Source organism: Scardinius erythrophthalmus (assembly GCF_964197995.2).
Source record: "Scardinius erythrophthalmus genome assembly, chromosome: 20".
NCBI lineage: Eukaryota > Metazoa > Chordata > Actinopteri > Cypriniformes > Leuciscidae > Scardinius > Scardinius erythrophthalmus.
The window spans coordinates 10,462,013-10,481,558 of record NC_138240.1 but is presented as its reverse complement, the minus strand read 5'-3'; the positions used below and the strand labels follow the sequence as shown (position 1 = coordinate 10,481,558).

General features: G+C 37.2%; 1 protein-coding gene across 1 annotated transcript in view; it reads left to right on the top strand.

Moving 5' to 3' along the window:
• Positions 1 to 19,546, top strand: part of obscna (obscurin, cytoskeletal calmodulin and titin-interacting RhoGEF a) — a gene marked incomplete at both ends in the record, with an annotated part of 52,237 nt that overhangs the window by 9,610 nt on the left and 23,081 nt on the right. The window contains 29 exons of the mRNA XM_081348590.1: positions 40 to 306; positions 477 to 743; positions 903 to 1,175; positions 1,551 to 1,814; positions 1,914 to 2,180; positions 2,260 to 2,526; positions 2,617 to 2,883; positions 3,643 to 3,909; positions 3,988 to 4,254; positions 8,127 to 8,393; positions 9,706 to 9,972; positions 10,060 to 10,326; positions 10,435 to 10,701; positions 11,001 to 11,267; positions 11,353 to 11,619; positions 12,341 to 12,610; positions 12,730 to 13,008; positions 13,152 to 13,409; positions 14,258 to 14,524; positions 14,715 to 14,981; positions 15,353 to 15,619; positions 15,853 to 16,119; positions 16,196 to 16,462; positions 16,539 to 16,805; positions 16,937 to 17,203; positions 17,654 to 17,920; positions 18,373 to 18,639; positions 18,784 to 19,050; positions 19,228 to 19,494. Of these exons, the coding sequence (XP_081204716.1) occupies positions 40 to 306; positions 477 to 743; positions 903 to 1,175; positions 1,551 to 1,814; positions 1,914 to 2,180; positions 2,260 to 2,526; positions 2,617 to 2,883; positions 3,643 to 3,909; positions 3,988 to 4,254; positions 8,127 to 8,393; positions 9,706 to 9,972; positions 10,060 to 10,326; positions 10,435 to 10,701; positions 11,001 to 11,267; positions 11,353 to 11,619; positions 12,341 to 12,610; positions 12,730 to 13,008; positions 13,152 to 13,409; positions 14,258 to 14,524; positions 14,715 to 14,981; positions 15,353 to 15,619; positions 15,853 to 16,119; positions 16,196 to 16,462; positions 16,539 to 16,805; positions 16,937 to 17,203; positions 17,654 to 17,920; positions 18,373 to 18,639; positions 18,784 to 19,050; positions 19,228 to 19,494 (7,752 nt within the window). The remainder of the gene's footprint in view (positions 1 to 39; positions 307 to 476; positions 744 to 902; positions 1,176 to 1,550; positions 1,815 to 1,913; positions 2,181 to 2,259; positions 2,527 to 2,616; positions 2,884 to 3,642; positions 3,910 to 3,987; positions 4,255 to 8,126; positions 8,394 to 9,705; positions 9,973 to 10,059; positions 10,327 to 10,434; positions 10,702 to 11,000; positions 11,268 to 11,352; positions 11,620 to 12,340; positions 12,611 to 12,729; positions 13,009 to 13,151; positions 13,410 to 14,257; positions 14,525 to 14,714; positions 14,982 to 15,352; positions 15,620 to 15,852; positions 16,120 to 16,195; positions 16,463 to 16,538; positions 16,806 to 16,936; positions 17,204 to 17,653; positions 17,921 to 18,372; positions 18,640 to 18,783; positions 19,051 to 19,227; positions 19,495 to 19,546) is intronic.

Below are 19,546 nucleotides of genomic sequence, written 5' to 3'. Positions count from 1 at the left end.
TTCAGCATTGCTTACACAGTGTCTCTTCTGTTTTCTCAGAGAAGCCTGTGAGAGTATTTAGGGAAATGCTAAATGTTAAAGCGACACCCGGTGAAGATCCAGAGCTCAGCTGTGAGATCACCAAACCTGATGCAACAGTTAAATGGCTGAAAAATGGACGACTAATTAGAGTCAGCCCAAAATATGAAATTACCCAAAAGGATTATTTGGTGAAGCTCATCATCCATAATGCAGCCATAATGGACTCAGGAGAGTACTGCTGTGAGGCTGATGGGATTGCTACAAGGGCAAGATTAGATGTCAGAGGTAAATACTTCCTTACTCACTATTATAAATTTGAGTTGGCTCATTTTATACACTTCCTTATTAATTTTTCCCAGTGCAACTGCTCTTTTAGTGATTGACCGATCAAGTTCATTTCATTCGGCTGAATGTCATTTACACTGTTACTCTCTCTTTTGTCGTAATGCATTTAGACTTGCAACAAACATTTGCAAAGGAACTGAAGGATTTGCGCGCAGAGGAAAAGGGCACAGTGATCATGGAGTGTGAAACCAGGGTGCCCGCCACTACTGTGAACTGGCTAAAAGGCTTGATGGTGCTCAGCTCGGGACAAAAGTACATGATGAAGAAAAAGGATGTCGTCCTCACTCTGACCATCTTCAGTCTGGAAAAGAGTGACAGTGCCGTCTACACCTGTGACGTTGGGACAATGCAGAGCAGGGCATTACTTACAGTTCAAGGTAGCCAAACAACATAATTTTTTAAAATTCTTTCAGAATTATATACCTTTAAAAAATGAATCTGAGATGGGTTACTAAAAATAAAGTGCTGGAAAACTATTTTTTAGCCACTTTATGGATTGTAAAAGTTTTTATGCTTCTATTGCATCTGGCTCTCAGGTCAAAAAGTGGTCATTGTGGATGAGCTAGAAGATAAAGAGTGTCTAGAAGGAGATACCATCGTCTTTAAGTGTCGGATCTGTCCAAGTGACTACACTGACGTTAAATGGTACCTGGATGAGACCTTGCTCTACACTAATGATCTTAACGAGATCAAGATGATGCCTGGTGGCTACCACACTCTTACCTTCAAACAGCTTGCACGTAAAGACACCGGCACCATCTCCTTCGAGGCTGGGGACAAAAGATCATATGCGTCACTATTAGTCAGGGGTAACTATTATAAATCATGACACTTGACAAGATGCATGTGGCATATACTGTTAGCTTGAAATAGCGGATTGCTGTTAATAATGCTCATAAGAAGGCATTTTGGGACTACTAGTCAATATGTCTTTTACTGCTTTGTTATTATAAATAGAACATGATACATATGATTTATTATACATAATGTTATATATAATATATAATTTTTGAGGTTTAGAACAGAAAAGGAGTTTTAAAGAGGCTTATGTGTAAACTTTTTTGTCTTTATGTTGTCTATCATAAAAGGAAATATGTGAAACATAAGAAAAAACAGTGCAGATCAGAATAATGTACAACATAAATCTGAAATATTTCTTTGTAATAAACCTCTTTGAATAACAGAGAGACGCCCCACGATAACTAAAGCATTGGAGGACACAGAAGCAATTGAAGGAGGAAGTGTGGTGCTGTTATGCAAGACCTCAAAGCCATGTCATATTGTTTGGTACAAAGATGACTGTTTAATCTGGAATTCCTCAAAGTACTTAGTTAGTCGATCTGGAAATGAGGCCAGGCTGGCCATCCGTGATGTGAAAGACAGTGACGCAGGGGTGTACGAGTGTGATGCAGGATCGGTTAGCAGTAAAGCCACTGTGACTGTTAAAGGTATTTCAGATGTCTCATTTCCACATTCTACCATATGGGAGGTTTTAGTTTTACTACTTTTTCTAAAATTACATCATCTTTATGTTTGTTTCACATTAGTTATCCCTGCTGAGTTTACAAAAGCGCTTCAGAACCAGGATGCCAAAGAGGGAGAGAGTGTGACGCTGACGTGCGAATACTCTATACCCGGCGTCCAGTTTGTCTGGCGCAAAGGGCCTGAGACACTAAAATATAGTGAGAAGTACCACATGAGGCAGAGGAAATCTTGCATTTCTCTTACAATACACAATCTGATGCCGGAAGACTCTGGGAATTACACATGCATTTGCAGAGACCAAAAAACTATGGCTACTGTTACAGTCAATGGTACTGATTGCTATGAAAATTAATTCATAACATTTGTCTTTGATTTGTAGCTTCATTTATACCATTCCCTTTTTTCCAGCGGTTCTTATATCATTTGTTAAAGAGCTCAAGAACCAAGAGACAGAGGAGGGTAAAAATGTGACATTACGCTGTGAGCTTTCTAAAGCTGGAATCCCTGTGGAATGGTTGAAAGGTGAACAAACTCTCTGTCCTAGCGAGAAGTATCAGATGAGACACATAGTCACCATACTGGAGCTGGTAATCAGAAATCCAGTGCCTGAGGACAGTGGAACGTACATCTGTGTGTGTGAAGATCAAAGGACCAAAGCTATTATCAAAATACGAAGTAAGACAAGATGTTGAATATAAAGACTTTGCTTCTCCAATGTTCTGAATGCTGAAAATGGAGCTTATATATTCTTTTATATTTCCTTAGCTCAACCCATCACCTTCAAACAGAAGTTAAGAAATCAAATAGCTGAGGAGGGAAACAGCATAATCTTACATTGTGAGATATCCAAACAAGACACCCCTGTTGAGTGGAGAAAGGGGAACAACCTGCTCAAGTCCGGAGAGAAGTACAAGATCAGGCATAGAGGCTGCATGCTAGAGCTGAAGATTTTCAATTTGACACAAGAGGATAGTGGAGTCTATAGCTGTGCAAGTGAAACTGCTCAGACATCAGCCAACATTACTGTTAGTGGTAAGCTAGTTCAATTCACAAGTCAATCAATCATCCAAAATAAGGATTTTTTTTAATGCTTGCCCAGTAGGTTTGTGTCTTGACCTGCCAATTTTTCACTGCCACTAAAACAAAATAGTGATCATTTAACAATGCTTTTATATTTGCTAAAAATATATGTAGAAATATATATTTATATTTATTAAGTATACTTTACAAAAATGTTCACTAATTAATTTCTTTACTGCTTTGATTTCTTTTTAATTGTTTTTAATATTATACATATATAATGTTATATAGAACATATATAAAAAGTTTGTGTTAACTATTAAGAAGCTGTTTATAAGAGTGATTTTATACACAGTATATACAGGTGTGTTAATATATGTATGTGTGTGTACATGTATTTGCAGTATGTGTGTGTATAAATAATTATATTATGTACAATTTTGAAACAAGCTAGAAATGATACAGGTATAATCATGTCACCCCCCCCCCCCAAACTTTATCCAGCTAGATAAAATAATAATAATTAAATAAAAATCAAATAATAATAATAAATATCTAATAATTTGCTAAGAATAAAAATGGTTGTCAAAATCAATTAATGTTTTATTTATTTATTTATTGTAGCAACTCAGCATTGGTTTGGACAAGTGACTGCAGTCAGCTGGTCCGAAACTTTCTCACACTTAATGTTGAATGCTAGTTTTCAATTTTCGCCTGTTCGTTTGCCAAAGTAAATAAGGATGTACTTACTTGCTTCTTTTTGTTCTGTAGGTCAACCTGTCACTTTCAAAGAGAAGCTGAAAAACCTGGTAGCCGAGGAAGGGAAGATGATAAAATTGCATTGTGAGCTTTCCAAAACCGGTGTCCCAGTAGAATGGTGGAATGGAGACGAGCTGCTCCAGCCTGGAGAGAAGTATAAGATGAAACAACGAGACACATCAGTTGAGCTGATCATCTGTGAGGCCGTGCCTGAAGACAGTGGAGTCTACAGATGTGTCTGTGGAGACCAAAAGACCAAAGCTACAATCAAAATTGTTGGTAAGGTTTTGTTTCATTGAGTTTTTGTTATTGATACAAAATTGATGTTATTATAAAACACATATGTTGGTTGCCCAGGTGCTCCTGCTACTTTTAAACAAAAACTTACGAACCAAGAAGCTCTGGAAGGGGAATCTATAACCTTACACTGTGAGCTCTCCAAAGTTGGAGTACCTGTGCAATGGTGGAGAGGAGATAAACCGCTCCTTCCAGGGCCCCGGTACCAGACGAGGCTGGATGGAAGGACAGCTGAGTTGGAAATAACTAATATTTTCTCTGAAGATGCTGGAATATACAGCTGTGTGACTGGAGGCCAAAAGACCACAGCTGAAGTGAAAGTCAAAGGTAAGGTCTGAAGAATGTTAAAAATATATACACTACCACTCTAAAGATTTTTTTGAATTAATCATTTTAATAGCAAAGATGCATTAAATTGATCAAAAGTGGCAGTAAAGACATTTATAATATTATATAAGATTTCTGTTCTTTTGAACTTTCTCTTCATCAGAGAATCCTGATTTTTTTTATAACGTTTAACTCAAAAATATTAAAGGAACACTCCACCGTTTTTTTAAATAGGGCTTATTCACCTTCTTTCCTACATTTAGATAGGTGGGCAAATGCATTTTTGTCTCAGTGCATGCATTGTTTTAGTTTGACAGGGTCGGTGCTAGCTTAGCTTAGCATAATGAATGGAATCCTTTGTTGCCAGCTAGCATGTCCTGAGTAAAAGTGTAAAAAAAACCCCCAAAAAACACCTAATTACTTCTTGTGGCCTGCGTATTCACAACAAGTACAAATAGCGATGCAGATTAACACTAGGCGATTTCCTATGCAGATATTGACTTGGGACTATATTAGGGGGAAGCACAGGCGAAGCACTGCTACTTGGGCGCAGAGATATCATGCCCAAGTAGCAGTGCTTCGCCTGTGCTTCCCCCTAATATAGTCCTTAATATATAAGTCAATATCTGCCTAGGAAATCGCCTAGTGTTAATCTGCATCGCTATTTATACTTGTTGTGAATACACAGGCCACAAGAAGTAATTAGGTGTTTTTTTTTTTGTTTGTTTTTTCACTTTTACTCAGGACATGCTAGCTGGCAACAAAGGATTCCATTCATTATGCTAAGCTAAGCTAGCGCCGACCCTGTCAAACTAAAACAATGCATGCACTGAGACAAAAATGCATTTGCCCACGTATCTAAATGTAGGAAATAAGGTGAATAAGCCCTATTTCAAAAAACGGTGGAGTGTTCCTTTAAGCAGCACAACTGTTTTCAACTTTGATATTAATAAGAAATGTTTCTTGAACACCAAATCAGCATGTAAGAATGGTTTCTGAAGGATCATGTGACACTGAAGACTGGAGTAATAGCTGAAACTTCAGCTTTGAAATCATCAGTGGTGGACAGTAACGAAGTAAATGTAATTCGTTACTGTACTTAAGTAGTTTTTTTGTGTATCTGTACTTTACTTAAGTATTTAAATTTTGGAAGACTTTTACTTTAACTCCACTACATTTCGAAGTCAAATATCTTACTTTTTACTCTACTACATTTTCAAAATCAGTCGTTCCTTTTTATTTATGAGTGGATAAAAACTTAACTGGTCAAACGAGCCACCAATCACTAGCCTACAACGTGCGTGCTTTGTTTTGAACTTGCCTTGGCGCTTTCTGCGTGAACCAGAGCTGTTAAATATGAGAGTTGCGACCATAGACAGTATAAGGTTGCGACACACTAGGCTTGTTCGACTTGAACCGGAGCTGCACAGACCGATCAGTTTATGACATCGCGAGAGTGATTGAAAAGCATACAGAGCCGTCTACTACACTAGTACACTCTAATCGATCTCGCAGTATTTTAATATCATTCGAATGGTCTGTGCAGTGTGCAGCCGCTGTGATCTCGCCGCCGCGCGGTCACGTGATTCGTGTAGCTCTCAATAGTTCCAAACAAATCGCGTTGCCAATGATTTTAAGCGGGGCAGAGCAATTATTTTAATTATTTTATTATAATTACTATTATTGCAGCAATTATCGGTAAATATTGACGCATAATGAGCATTGCTTATTACGTTGACACTAAAATTACTTGCATATAATAGCATTTTTTTTTCTGGGGAGTAGCAGAAACACTGCATTAATACGTTTTGGTGTTTTGGAAGGAAATAGGCTGCTCCCATAACGTAGAAAAAAATAAAATAAAAAAATATATATATATATATATATATATATATATATATATATATATATATATATATATATATATGTGTATGTGTATAAATGTGTGTGTGTGTGTGTGTGTGTGTGTGTGTGTATTTAATGGTATTGTGCAGGTTTATGTGAATGTATCATAACATTAGGATGTTTATAATAGGCCTATTATAACCATAGATGCTCGTGAAAATATATATACATTAATACTGTAAATGTATTATACCTTATGGGAACAGTCCCCTTCCGTCCAAAATTAAACACACAAAAAATGTATTCAATTCAAAAATATATATAATATAAATATATATAGAGACTAATTAATGTCATTTTATTAATAGATTGATGTGCCAAGAGTGACATTGGAGTCTTCACATAGACTGAGTTAAGCAAGAGTCTTGTGACAAAAATTATAATAGGACATTATAGCCATAAAAAAATCATAGTACTTGGATACTTAAGTACATTTGAAGGCAAATACTTTTGTACTTTTACTCAAGTGAATGTTTAAAGGCAGCACTTCTACTTTTACTTGAGTAATATTTTACCTTGAGTATCTTTACTTTTACTCAAGTACATGGTATGTGTACTTCGTCCACCACTGGAAATCATAGTAATACATTTTAAAACTTTTAAAAATAGAAAACAGCTGTTTTAAATTGCAATAATATTTCACAATATTACAGAATGTACTTTATTTTTGATCGAATAAATGCAGGCTTTATCAGCATAAGAGTCATTTTAGGGTGTTTTCACACTTGCCAGTTTTGGTTTGATTAAAACTAACTCTAGTGCGATTGCTCTGTTAATGCGGTTCATTTGAATATGTGTAAACACTTCCAAATGAACTCTGGTGCGGTTCGACTGAAATATGAACTCAACAAGGACCAACAACATATAAATTGAACAAAAACTGGACGTGATTTCACAAGATACGACTCTAAAAAAGGACAGAATGCTCAGAATGGTACAGGTGTCAGAACAGTGTCTGCAGCAGATCTGTGTGTGTGTGTGTGACAGAGGAATTCCTGCTGCTGTTTTGACTCCTCAACACGTTTTATAAGCTCTTCAAGAGTTCTCAGCTGCTAAAAATACCATCATATGTAAGGACATACAACAAGTGCGTTTAGCCCACGCACACAGTTTTATTTTGGATGTTCAGTAAGTTCTGTCTCAAAACATATGTTATAAAACAGGGCTAAAAACTTTTTTTTTAGATAAATAAAAACAGTAGTGGTGCACCGATCATGATTTTTCATGCCGATTCCAATAACGGTTGCCATTTTCTTTTCTTTTTTTTTCTTTAAGCAAATTCGTTTTTTTGTTTATTTGCTATATAACAGGTCAAACTGGTCTTAAAAAATATCTGTAGCCTTTTGAAATTAGATGCACCACTGCATTTTAATTATGATGATAAAGATGGTACACACATGTAGCATGAGCAGTCGTTTTTGATTTAAATTAGATTTAATTATAGGATTTAAAGTAAACTGTACACAAATAAGCACTAATAAATACTACTTTATATGGAGATATGAGGGAAAGAAATTGGCATCAAAGTTTTTCTGAAGACAATCAGTTCCCTTAAGAGATGCATTCATATAAACCCCAACCCCTAATTCAATATTTATATATTTCTTCTTATATTTTGCGCATATATTTTGTGCCTGGTACAGTATTTTCTCTGATGGCTTGTCTGATTTCTCTTCGCGTCAGTCTTCAGCACCAAAATGGTCACAAATTCAAACCTTGTAAAAGCTTTTTTTTTTTTTGTATCTTTAAGTTCAGTGTTAAAAATGACAGTTTGAACACTAAGCGAACCAGAACTAAATTATTTATTTTCTTTTTTGGTCCAGACCAAAACAACCAAGACAACTGAACTAAAAGTGTGAACACACCATAAATCTTACAGACTTTTGAAAGATAGCGTATATATCATGATTTCTGCTTGTGAGGTAATGGTTTATATTAAAAGACCAAAAATGTCAATATTTTCGCAGCTCTTCCGATTACATTCAATCGAGAGCTTCAGGACCAGGTGTCTATAGAGGGTGAAAGTGCAGTATTTACCTGTGAGCTTTCAAAGCCTGGTGCTCCAGTCGAATGGAGGAAAGGTAGAGTAATTCTGAAACCTGGAGCCAAATATCACACGAAACTGGAGGGACGATTAACCAAACTGGTAATAAATAATCTTGTTGAGGATGATGCAGGAAATTACACCTGCAAAACCAAAGATTCACAATCAACAGCCAAATTGATGGTTCAAGGTAATTCCGAATTACTGCTGAATTTTTGATATTATGGATTTAATATGCATTTCATTTTCATGACCATGTGATTTTTTTTTTATTCTGAGTGATCAAGTTCTTACATTTCATTTAAAATGGCCATTTCCACCACAGCTATTGACCCTAGTCAGGTTATGCGATATTGAATTTAACAAGGATGAAATCGAGGTTGTGAGGGATCGACTTACAGTCTTTACTTTGGAAGGCACTATATAAAGGCATTAGATCACTTCATTTTCAAAACTGTTTCTCACAACTTACAAAACTGTTAGTCAAAAAGACTTTTGGTCAACTGAACAATCAGCATGTTGAACGCACTTCTAAGTTCTAACCCTCACAGCCTTATTTTCATTCCTGTCTAAAATTAAATTTGGTGCTACCCTGATTAAAGTCTATAGCATGTTATCATGGCGTTACACAAGCCCACTGCACAGGTTTAATTAATCTCTCAACAGTGATATAAATCACTGTTGGATTTTCATTACATGATGTTTAAATTCATACCCTCTAATTACACTCCATATTTGGCATCAGAAGAGTCTTGATATGACAAATCCCTTCATATAATATTGGTTGATAAAAACATAGAAATGCAGCTTTTGTCTGGATTTTGCCCAATTCATTACAGCATTGGCTGGTTATGAAGAGCTATAATGTGTTGGTGTACATAACGCATAAATAAAATATACCCCAATTAATTTAGATGATAGATGAACCCCAATCATTTAGGACTTTGCCTGATGTAGTTATTAAAGTTGATTGAGCACAAAAAGTGTCTACTGGTAAGTTTTTTGTAACACTTTGGTGGGAAGACACAACATTCACACTTTTGAAGAGCCTATAACTTTCAATACATGAAAACGGGCTTTTTTCAATTCTTGGCTTTCTGAAGGACTCCCTGCTACCTTTAAAGCAACTCTGAAGAACCAGGAAGCTCAGGAGGGGAACAGTGTCACTTTGCACTGTGAACTTTCTAAGGCAGGAGTTCGAGTAGAGTGGTGGAAAGGAAAAGAAATGCTCAAGACTGGAGAAAAATATCAATTGAGACACAAAGAAGCAAAAGCTGAACTGCTAATAAGGAAGGCACAACCAGAAGACAGTGGAGTTTATCGATGTGTATGTGAAGATCAAAAGACAGAAGCAACCATCAAAATTAATGGTATGAATGTGTTCCAGGATGTTTTCAATTTCAAGTTCCTGTAATTGAGCATTAGCCAATTTTTGCTAGAAATATTCTATGAAAAGATTTTATCAAAAACATGATTAGATATGGAACATCTGCTTTGTATAGCTCTCCCCATCACTTTCAAACAAGAACTTATGAATCAAGAGGGTGAAGAAGGGAACAACGTCACCTTGCGCTGTGAACTCTCAAAAGCCAGTGCTGATGTGGAGTGGTTGAAGGGAGAAGAAGTACTTAAGCCTGGAGAAAAGTACCTGATGAGACAGATTGCAACTAAAATGGAGCTTGTTATCAGGAAAGCCATACCTGAAGACAGTGGAGTCTACTTTTGTGTGTGCCCTGATCAGACATCCAAAGCAACGGTTAAAATCAATGGTACAAAACTCAATCAAACGATTTTATAATTGCCAATTTTGTCAAATATTCTCCTTAGGTGACACAAATATATTTATGATTTCTTAGCTTTCCCAATCACGTTCAAACAAAACTTGAGAAATCAAGAAGTGGTGGAGGGCAACACTGTTGCTTTGCGTTGCGAGCTTTCCAAACCGGGCGCCGCTGTGAAATGGTGGAGGGGTGAAGAGATGCTGCGAGTTGGAGAAAAGTACCAGATGAGGACCGAGGGAAGGATTGCTGAACTACTTATCAAGAATGTCAACTCTGAAGATGTCAGCTCCTACAGCTGCACTACGGGAAAGGAAAAGACAACAGCAGAAGTTAAAGTCAAGGGTACGCTCTACTACTGCAAGATCAGATATTGTTATTCTTTAGTAATAGCTTTCCTCTTTCAAATCATTCTCAAACTTAACTTGAACACATTTTTCATGGTTTTCATAGCTCTACCCGTCACTTTTAAACAAGAACTCCAAAACGAAGTAATTAAAGAAGGTGGTCAAGCTGTGTTAAGATGTGAGCTCTCTAAACCCGGCACTCAAGTAGACTGGAGAAAAGGAAGAATTATTCTTAAACCCAATGACAAGTATGAAATGAAGCAAGAGGGAACATTCACCAAACTGGTCATACATAATGTTGAAGCAAGTGATGCTGGGAGCTATTCATGTAAAACCAAGGATTCTGAGACAACTGCTGAGCTAACCGTTAAGGGTAAGGCATACAGACTTTTTGCAGAGGCAGCTTGGCACATTTTGGTCTTTTTTTGGCTTGCTATTCTTGGGAGCCATTCATGTAAAACCAAGAATTCTGAGACGACTGCTGAGCTAACCCATAAGGGTAAGGCATGCAGACTTTTTGCAGAGGTGGCTTGGCGCATTTTGGTCTTTTTTGGCTTGCTGTTTTTTATTATTGCTTCTTGTGCTATGGTCTTCTGCTTCGCTGTGCTTTGAGGGCCTGCATGGTTGTGTTGTGAAATAATCAGGCATATCTCTTGTGGTTGATGCTTCCAGTTCCACCTATCACTTTTAAAGCCAAGTTGAAAAATCAGGAAGTTGAAGAAGAAAATACACTTGTATTACACTGTGAGCTCTCAAAAGCTGGATGTCCTGTTGAATGGAGAAAGGGGGAAGAGCTCCTCAGATCTGGGTATAAGTATCAAATCAGGGAATGTGATGTTACAAGGGAGCTGATCATCATGAAAGCCTTCCCTGAAGACAGTGGAATCTACAGTTGCATTTGTGGGGAGCAGAATACCAAATCTACAGTCAGAGTGTTCGGTATGGATAAAGGTTTTAAAGAAAATTGAGCTTTTTTGTCGCTTACGCTCACAATGAGCTAACATGCTAATGTGCTACTCTTCAGCCACGCCAGTAACGTTCAAACAAAACCTGAAGAACCAAGAGGCTCCTGAGGGAGGTGTTGTTATTCTGCACTGTGAGTTGTCCAAGGCTGGGGTACCAGTAACATGGTTGAGAGGGGACGAGGAGCTCAGCAATGGAACTAAATATAAGATCAAGCAGGAGGGATTGGTTGCCGAATTACACATTAAAAATGTCCTTCCTGTGGATGTTGGGGAATATAGCTGCATTGTTGGAGACCAGAAGACAACAGCTGAAGTTAATGTTAGGGGTAGGTCCAATGCAGCTTTAATGACCTTCTCATTGAGTTCACACAAGGTAACATTGTGTCTATACCCAATATCTTGACAACATTTTAACAGTGCTGTAAACAATGTATGATACCCAGGGCTGGAAATGATGGGGTGCAGGGGCATGGGGCATTCAAACCGTTTACATTTATTTTAAGGGAAATTAAGAGGATTTAGTTTCCATTCAGTAGCCTCAAGATAGCTATACATTTAACAGGTTTTTTTTCAATATAGTGAAATAGTAATGAAATATAATGAAATAGTATTTCAAATTGAAATAATATTTCACTACAGTATATTACTGTATTTTTGGTAATTGCAGCCTTGGTGAGCCTAAGAGACTTCTTTCAAAAACATTTCTTACTTACCAAACTTTTAAATTGTAATGTATGTGTATTTCCATTTGAATAGAATCTGGTCAAATAAAACTCCCCTAGAATGATGAAAAAAAATCTTTAAATCCCCCCGTTTCTGTAATTAGGGTCCCCCAACTGAACCTCTGCCATTTCCACGACTGTTGATGCCCTCATGATCCTTTCACAAACCCTGTATGATACCCCTTCATGAATCACAGCATCATACACACATAGTGTCATTTCATATCATAAACTCTACCAGTTAACATACACAATTTCTTATTTGCAAAATACTCCAGATACTTTTGAGCTGTTGTTGAGATCATACTTCTCACACCTCTCACAGCTGCTGCCTCTGTGTTCTTTGAGAAAGAGCTTGAGAGTCAAGAAGCAATAGAAGGGGAATCTGTCCTCTTTAGTTGTTTACTCTCTAGCGACAATGCCCCAGTGACCTGGAGAAAAGATGCAAATCAGATCACACAGGGTGGGCGATATACCCTCCACCGTAAAGGTGCCACTCAGGAGCTTGAAATCAGGAAACTGAGAATGGAGGACGCTGGCGTGTATACATGCAGCGTCAGAGGCAAGAAGACGTCTACAACCCTCAGAGTGATAGGTACAGTAAATCAAAACAAGCCTACATAAATTCAACAATAAAATTCAGTTTGCTTTCAAACACAATGAATTTCAAGGACTCCTGTTCATTCCTTTATTCGATTAATGTTACCTTTACAGAGCGTGTGAGGATTGTGAAAGGACTGCGTGACTTGATGGTTACTGCAGGCGAGAGCGCCCGCTTTGTGTGTGAGCTTTCACACGAGAACATCCTTGACGGGGTTTGGTGGCTTGGTTCCAATGTACTGCAGGAGAACGAGATGAACCAGATGAGTATCTGTGGCAAAGAACACCAGTTGGTGCTCACTATGACCACACCTGAAGAGTCAGGTGTTGTGTCCTTTGTGGTGGGAAATGAAAAGACTTCTGCTCATCTGCGTGTAAACAGCAAACCTAAAGGTGAGTTTAAGGATTCAATTTATTTTTTATAAGACATTTAATTTTAGTGTAAACAGCAGAAATACAGTATTAATATAGAAAAGTATACCAAATGCAATGAGTTGATTTAACTTTACACTATAAAGTGCATTCTCTCTTTATAGTTTTCATTGAAGAAAACCTGAAAGACATGACCATTTTTGAGGGAGATTCTGCCACCCTGTGCTGTGTGACTTCTGACTCCTGCACACTTATAACCTGGAAACGAAATAATGTAACCCTGCTCCCTGGGGAAAAGTATGAACCTCTGAAACATGGGAAACGAAATATTCTTCTAATTCACAAAGTCAGAAAAGAGGATGCTGGGATTTACATGTGCGATACAGGAGACATGCAGAGTAGTGCTACTCTTACAGTCAAAGGTAGGAGCAGCTTGAAACACATTTGCTCTAACTATAAAGACTAGAAAATTATAACTATAAATATATATATTTAATTTGAACTTGATTTATCACCATTTAAACGTTATACATACTTTGATAATAACATTAACAATAATTTATTATCATTATTATATTTATTATTTATAGTAATAGTAATCATGTGATACATTTAACTGTATTCAAAAAAATAAATGAATTGATCAATTTTAGTATGTGTTGTCATATTTTTAAAATGTGATTTATTCAAATATTTATTTTTTAATTAATACATTTATAGTTCCCTACTTTTATTTTTTAAGTCGCACTCCTAGTCCACCATATTTCAGTTGTTGTCGGTCACAAAAAAGTATTGTTTCAGATAAGGAAATTGTTATGGTAGATTTACCCGTTGTAATGCTTATTCTGTAACCCTTTACAGTAAGGTCTTATTAGTTAACATTAGTAAACTATGTTAGTTAACATGAACTAACAATGAAAAATACTTCTGAAGCATTTAGTTATCTTAATTTTTACATTTACTAGTACATTTTTTAAATTAAAATTGTATATGTTAACATTAGTTAATGAACTGTGAACTATCATGAAATGAGTAATTGTAATTTTATTAACTAACATTAATAAAGTTAAATTCTAAACTCTGTAAAAAAATATTGCTCAAAGTTAGTTAATGTTATTTAATGCATCAACTAATGCATTAACCTTATTGTAAATTGTTACTACTTATTCTTATCAGAACTCGACTCTTTACAAATCAGTATACAAAGTGAATTTGTACAATATTTATTGAAAATGACACATATACTTAAGGGTTCTTTGCTTAATTTCAGAGCGTCCTTTGTTTTTCTGTGGGGAGCTCCAAAACCAAGAAGCAGAAGAGGGTGAGACTACTTTCTTGTGCTGTGAACTGTCTCAACCTGGAGTTGCAGTTGAGTGGAAGAAGGGAGCAGTTCTGCTTCGACCGGGTAACAAATATGAGATGAAACAGGATGGATGTGAGCTACAGCTTCAGATCAATGACCTCACAAGTCAGGACAGTGGGGCCTACAGGTGTTGTGCCGATGGCATTGAGACAAGGGCCAGTATTACTGTGAAAGGTATGAACCAAAATAATTGCTTGTCTGTATATATTGTATTTGATTTTGAGGATTTGATCTATGCATAAACTGAATGTCAGTAAATTAGTGAAAATATTCAGTGGCACTTTATAAGATCCATTCATTAAATACAAGCATTTGCATAATCAACATTTATTTTACCACTATTTCTTCTCCTCTGATACCACAGAGTGCCCTTTGTTTTTCCGTGAAGAGCTTCAAAACCAAGAATTAGAGGAAGGTGAAACGGCTTTCTTGTGCTGTGAGCTCTCTAAACCCGGAGTATCAATACAGTGGAAGAAGGGGGCAATGCTCCTGAAGAATGGACAGAAGTATGCAATGATGCAAGAGGGCAATGAAGTACAACTTCAGATCCATGCCCTCACAAGTCAAGACAGTGGCATCTACAGATGCTATGCTGGCAATCTAGAAACACGGGCTAATATAATTGTCAAAGGTAGGTATGCACAGTATACCATAACAGTTATGGTTTATATAAAAATGTATCAGCATCAGTCGATATTGAATATTTGATTGTTTGAACTGTAATGTTTTATTTTTAATGTGAAAAAAAGTATAGAATTTTAATACTGGTCAGTTTTTATTTATTGGCCATAACATGAAAATGATTATTGGTTCGTCGGTATCGAACAAAATGTTAATATCGGTGCATCCTTAAAGGTTTGCAACAGTGTTTGTATAATGATAATCTGGGTTTTTAATTAAGGCATGGAAATTCATCTGTCTTTATGCTGCATGTTTAGTAAAAGACGAAATGAAACAGTTTCCTGCAAAGTTAGTTAACATCAATTTACTCTCCCTTTTCAGAGCAACCTCTTTTCTTCTGTGTGGAACTCCATAACCAGGAGGCAGAGGAGGGTGAGATAGCCTTCCTTTGCTGTGAGCTCTCTAAACCTGGAGTTGAAGTGCAGTGGAAGAAGGGGGCAATACGACTGAGACCAGGAAACAAATATGAGATGAAACAAGATGGCTGCAAAGCACAGCTACAGATCCATGACCTGACACGTCAGGATAGTGGCACTTACAAGTGCTGCTCTGGAAGCTTGGTTACCACGGCATCAGTTGTAGTCAAAGGTGAGAGCCGTGACATTAGAGGCTCATACTATGGTTTTGTGAAGAAGTATTTGTCCTCGTCTGATTTTCTGTATTTTTACACTGGATGTCATCAGGTCTTTGATCAAAACCTATGAATGCATTCAAGTGACCGTTCATGGACATAAAGCACAACAATTAAATATGTATTCAAAAAATAAAACCAAAATGAAATACATACTGTATTTATATTTTCTTATTTCTTTTTTCATCAGAGCAACCTTTGTACTTCATCAAGATGCTTGAGTGTCAAGAAGCAGAGGAGGGGGAAACTGCCTTTCTTTGCTGCGAGCTTTCAAAACCTGGGGCTGCCGTAAATTGGAAGAAGGGATCTGTGCTGCTAAAGCCTGGAAGAAAGTATGAAATAAAGCAGAATGGTGGTGAACTGCAACTTCAGGTCCATGAGCTCACAAGCCAAGACAGTGGTGTCTACACATGCTGTGTTGGTAGTCTAGTGACCTCAGCATCTCTGGAAGTGAAAGGTATAGTATATTCAATGTAGACGAGTTGCTAGAATACACATTAATTAACATTAACATTCTTATTTTCTGCATTCAGAACAACCTCTGTATTTCTGTGAGGAGCTCCGAAGACAAGAAATAGAAGAAGGTGAGACTGCCATACTGAGCTGTGAGATCTCTAAAACTGAAGTGGAAGTGCACTGGAAGAAGGGAATGCTGTTGCTTCTACCAGGAAACAAATATGAGACTAAGCAAGATGGCTGTAAATTACAGCTTCTTATACATGAGTTGAACAGTCAGGACAGTGGCATCTACAAATGTTGTGCTGGTAGCTTGGTGACCACAGCTTCTCTTGACGTGAAAGGTGTGTATTTTTATGCAATGAAGTTGTTAAAATTTCAGTTGGACATTATTGAGATATTTTTGTTTTCCCTCGCCAGAACATCCATTGTTCTTCTCTGAGGAGCTCCAAAACCAAGAAGCAGAGGAGGGCAACACAGTCATATTGCACTGTGAGCTCTCTAAAACTGGAGTTTCAGTGCAGTGGAAGAAGGGAGCAGTGATACTCAAGCCTAGTAAAAAATATGAGATTAAACAGGATGGCCATCAACTACAGCTTCAGATCCATGAGTTAACAGCTCAGGACAGTGGGACTTACAAATGTTGTGCTGGAAGCCTGGTTACAACATCATCTCTTGTGATAAAAGGTGAGTGAATTATTCAAATGGCATTTTTCAACATTTTGATCTTTGGCATAAGAATTCATTCATTAATCTGTTCATGTCTCCAATTATTTTTAATGAACATATAAAGGCATATATGTTTTTTCCCTCTACAGAAAAACCATTGTTCTTCTCTGAGGAGCTACAGAACCAAGAAGCAGAGGAGGGCAGGATAGCAATATTGTGCTGTGAGCTCTCTAAACCTGGAGTTTCAGTGCAGTGGAAAAAGGGGACAGTGCTTTTGAAGCCTAGTAAAAAATATGAGATAAAACAGGATGGTTGTCAACTACAGCTTCAGATCCATGAGTTAACAGCTCAGGACAGTGGGCCCTACAAATGTTGTGCTGGAAGCCTGGTCACAACTGCTTCCCTTGTGGTAAAAGGTAAGTCAGTGGTTCTTAACCAAGGGGCTGGGGCTCATTAGGGGGCCTCAACAAACTTCCAAGGGGCTCTCAATATGACTTAAAATGATTTTAAATAAGACAAAACATGTATTGAAATCAGCTAAACCTGAAAGGACAATGTAACTACGTCAACTTAAGATAAAGGGATAAACTTAATTTTAAGGTGTCATTGTTACAGTGTAATTATATATTTAAGTACTGAGTAATATTAAGCAACTACATTTATTTACTATAGGGTTAAGGGAAGGATTAGGGTTTGGTTGAGGGTTAGTTGCATGTAATTATGCATCATTTACTGTTATTAATATGGTAATTACATGTAACATGTAACAAGGACACTGTAAAATAAAGTGTTACCATCTGTTCATGTGTTCAATTGTTTTTTGATGAACATGTAAAAGCATATATGATTTTGTTTTCCCTCTCTAGAAAAGGCATTGTTCTTCTCTGAGGACCTACAAAACCAGCAAGCAGAGGAGGGCAACACAGTCATATTGCGCTGTGAGCTCTCTAAACCTGGAGTTTCAGTGCAGTGGAAGAAGGGAGCAGTGATACTCAAGCCTAGTAAAAAATATGAGATAAAACAGGATGGTTGTCAACTACAGCTTCAGATCCATGAGTTAACAGCTCAGGACAGTGGGCCCTACAAATGTTGTGCTGGAAGCCTGGTTACAACTGCTTCCCTTGTGGTAAAAGGTAAGTCAGTGGTTCTTAACCAAGGGGCTGGGGCTCATTAGGGGGCCTCAACAAACTTCCAAGGGGCTCTCAATATGACTTAAAATGATTTTAAATAAGACAAAACATGTATTAAAATCAGCTAAACCTGAAAGGACAATGTAACTACGTCAACTTAAGATAAAGGGATAAACTTAATTTTAAGGTGTCATTGTTACAGTGTAATTATATATTTAAGTACTGAGTAATATTAAGCAACTACATTTATTTACTATAGGGTTAAGGGAAGGATTAGGGTTTGGTTGAGGGTTAGTTGCATGTAATTATGCATAATTTACTGTTATTAATATGGTAAGTACATGTAACATATGTAACAAGGACACTGTAAAATAAAGTGTTACCATCTGTTCATGTGTTCAATTGTTTTTTGATGAACATGTAAAAGCATATATGATTTTGTTTTCCCTCTCTAGAAAAGTCATTGTTCTTCTCTGAGGACCTACAAAACCAGCAAGCAGAGGAGGGCAACACAGTCATATTGCGCTGTGAGCTCTCTAAACCTGGAGTTTCAGTGCAGTGGAAGAAGGGAGCAGTGATACTCAAGACTAGTAAAAAATATGAGATAAAACAGGATGGTTGTCAACTACAGCTTCAGATCCATGAGTTAACAGCTCAGGACAGTGGGCCCTACAAATGTTGTGCTGGAAGCCTGGTCACAACTGGTTCTCTTGAGGTAAAAGGTAAGTATTTTTTTCAAATGGCATTTTTCCACATTTTGAACTTAAACATACGGATGACATTGGAAATATTTAATGAATCTGTTCATGTGTCCATTTTTTTTTTGAACATGTAAAGACATACATATTTTTGTTTTCCCTCTCCAGAACAGCCATTGTTCTTCTCCAAGGAGCTCCAAAACCAAGCAGCAGAGGAGGGCAACACAGTCATATTGCACTGTGAGCTCTCTAAACCTGGAGTTTCAGTTCAGTGGAAAAAGGGCACAGTGCTTTTGAAGCCTAGTAAAAAATATGAGATTAAACAGGATGGCCGTCAACTACAGCTTCATATACATGAGCTAACAGCTCAGGACAGTGGGCCCTACAAATGTTGTGCTGGGAGCCTGGTAACTACTTGCTCTGTTACAGTGAAAGGTATGGAATGTGTTTTAGAGAAACTTCTGAATTACCTAATACTCTTTCCTCGTACCATTCTGACAACATTGCTTGCTATTGAACCAGGATATTCTTATAATTCATTAAGAGCACTTTTTGTGAATAAAACCACAAATTTTAAACACATTAAATGTATTTTTATTTCTCCACATCCAGAGCAACCTATATTTTTCTGCAAGAACCTCCAAAGCCTTGAAGCTGAGGAAGGTAAAGCGACTGCCCTGACCTGTGAGCTCTCTAAACCTGGAGTTGCAGTGCAGTGGAAGAAGGGAACAGTGTTGCTGAAACCTGGAAACAAGTATGAGATGAAACAAGATGGTTGTCTGCTGCAGCTTCAAATATATGACCTGCAAATTGGAGATAGTGGCTCTTATAAATGTTGTGCTGGTAACATGGTGACGACTGCTTCTCTTGTAGTAAAGGGTAAGGGAATTAATTAAAATGTCGTTTTCCATCTTTTTTGAATAGAGGAATT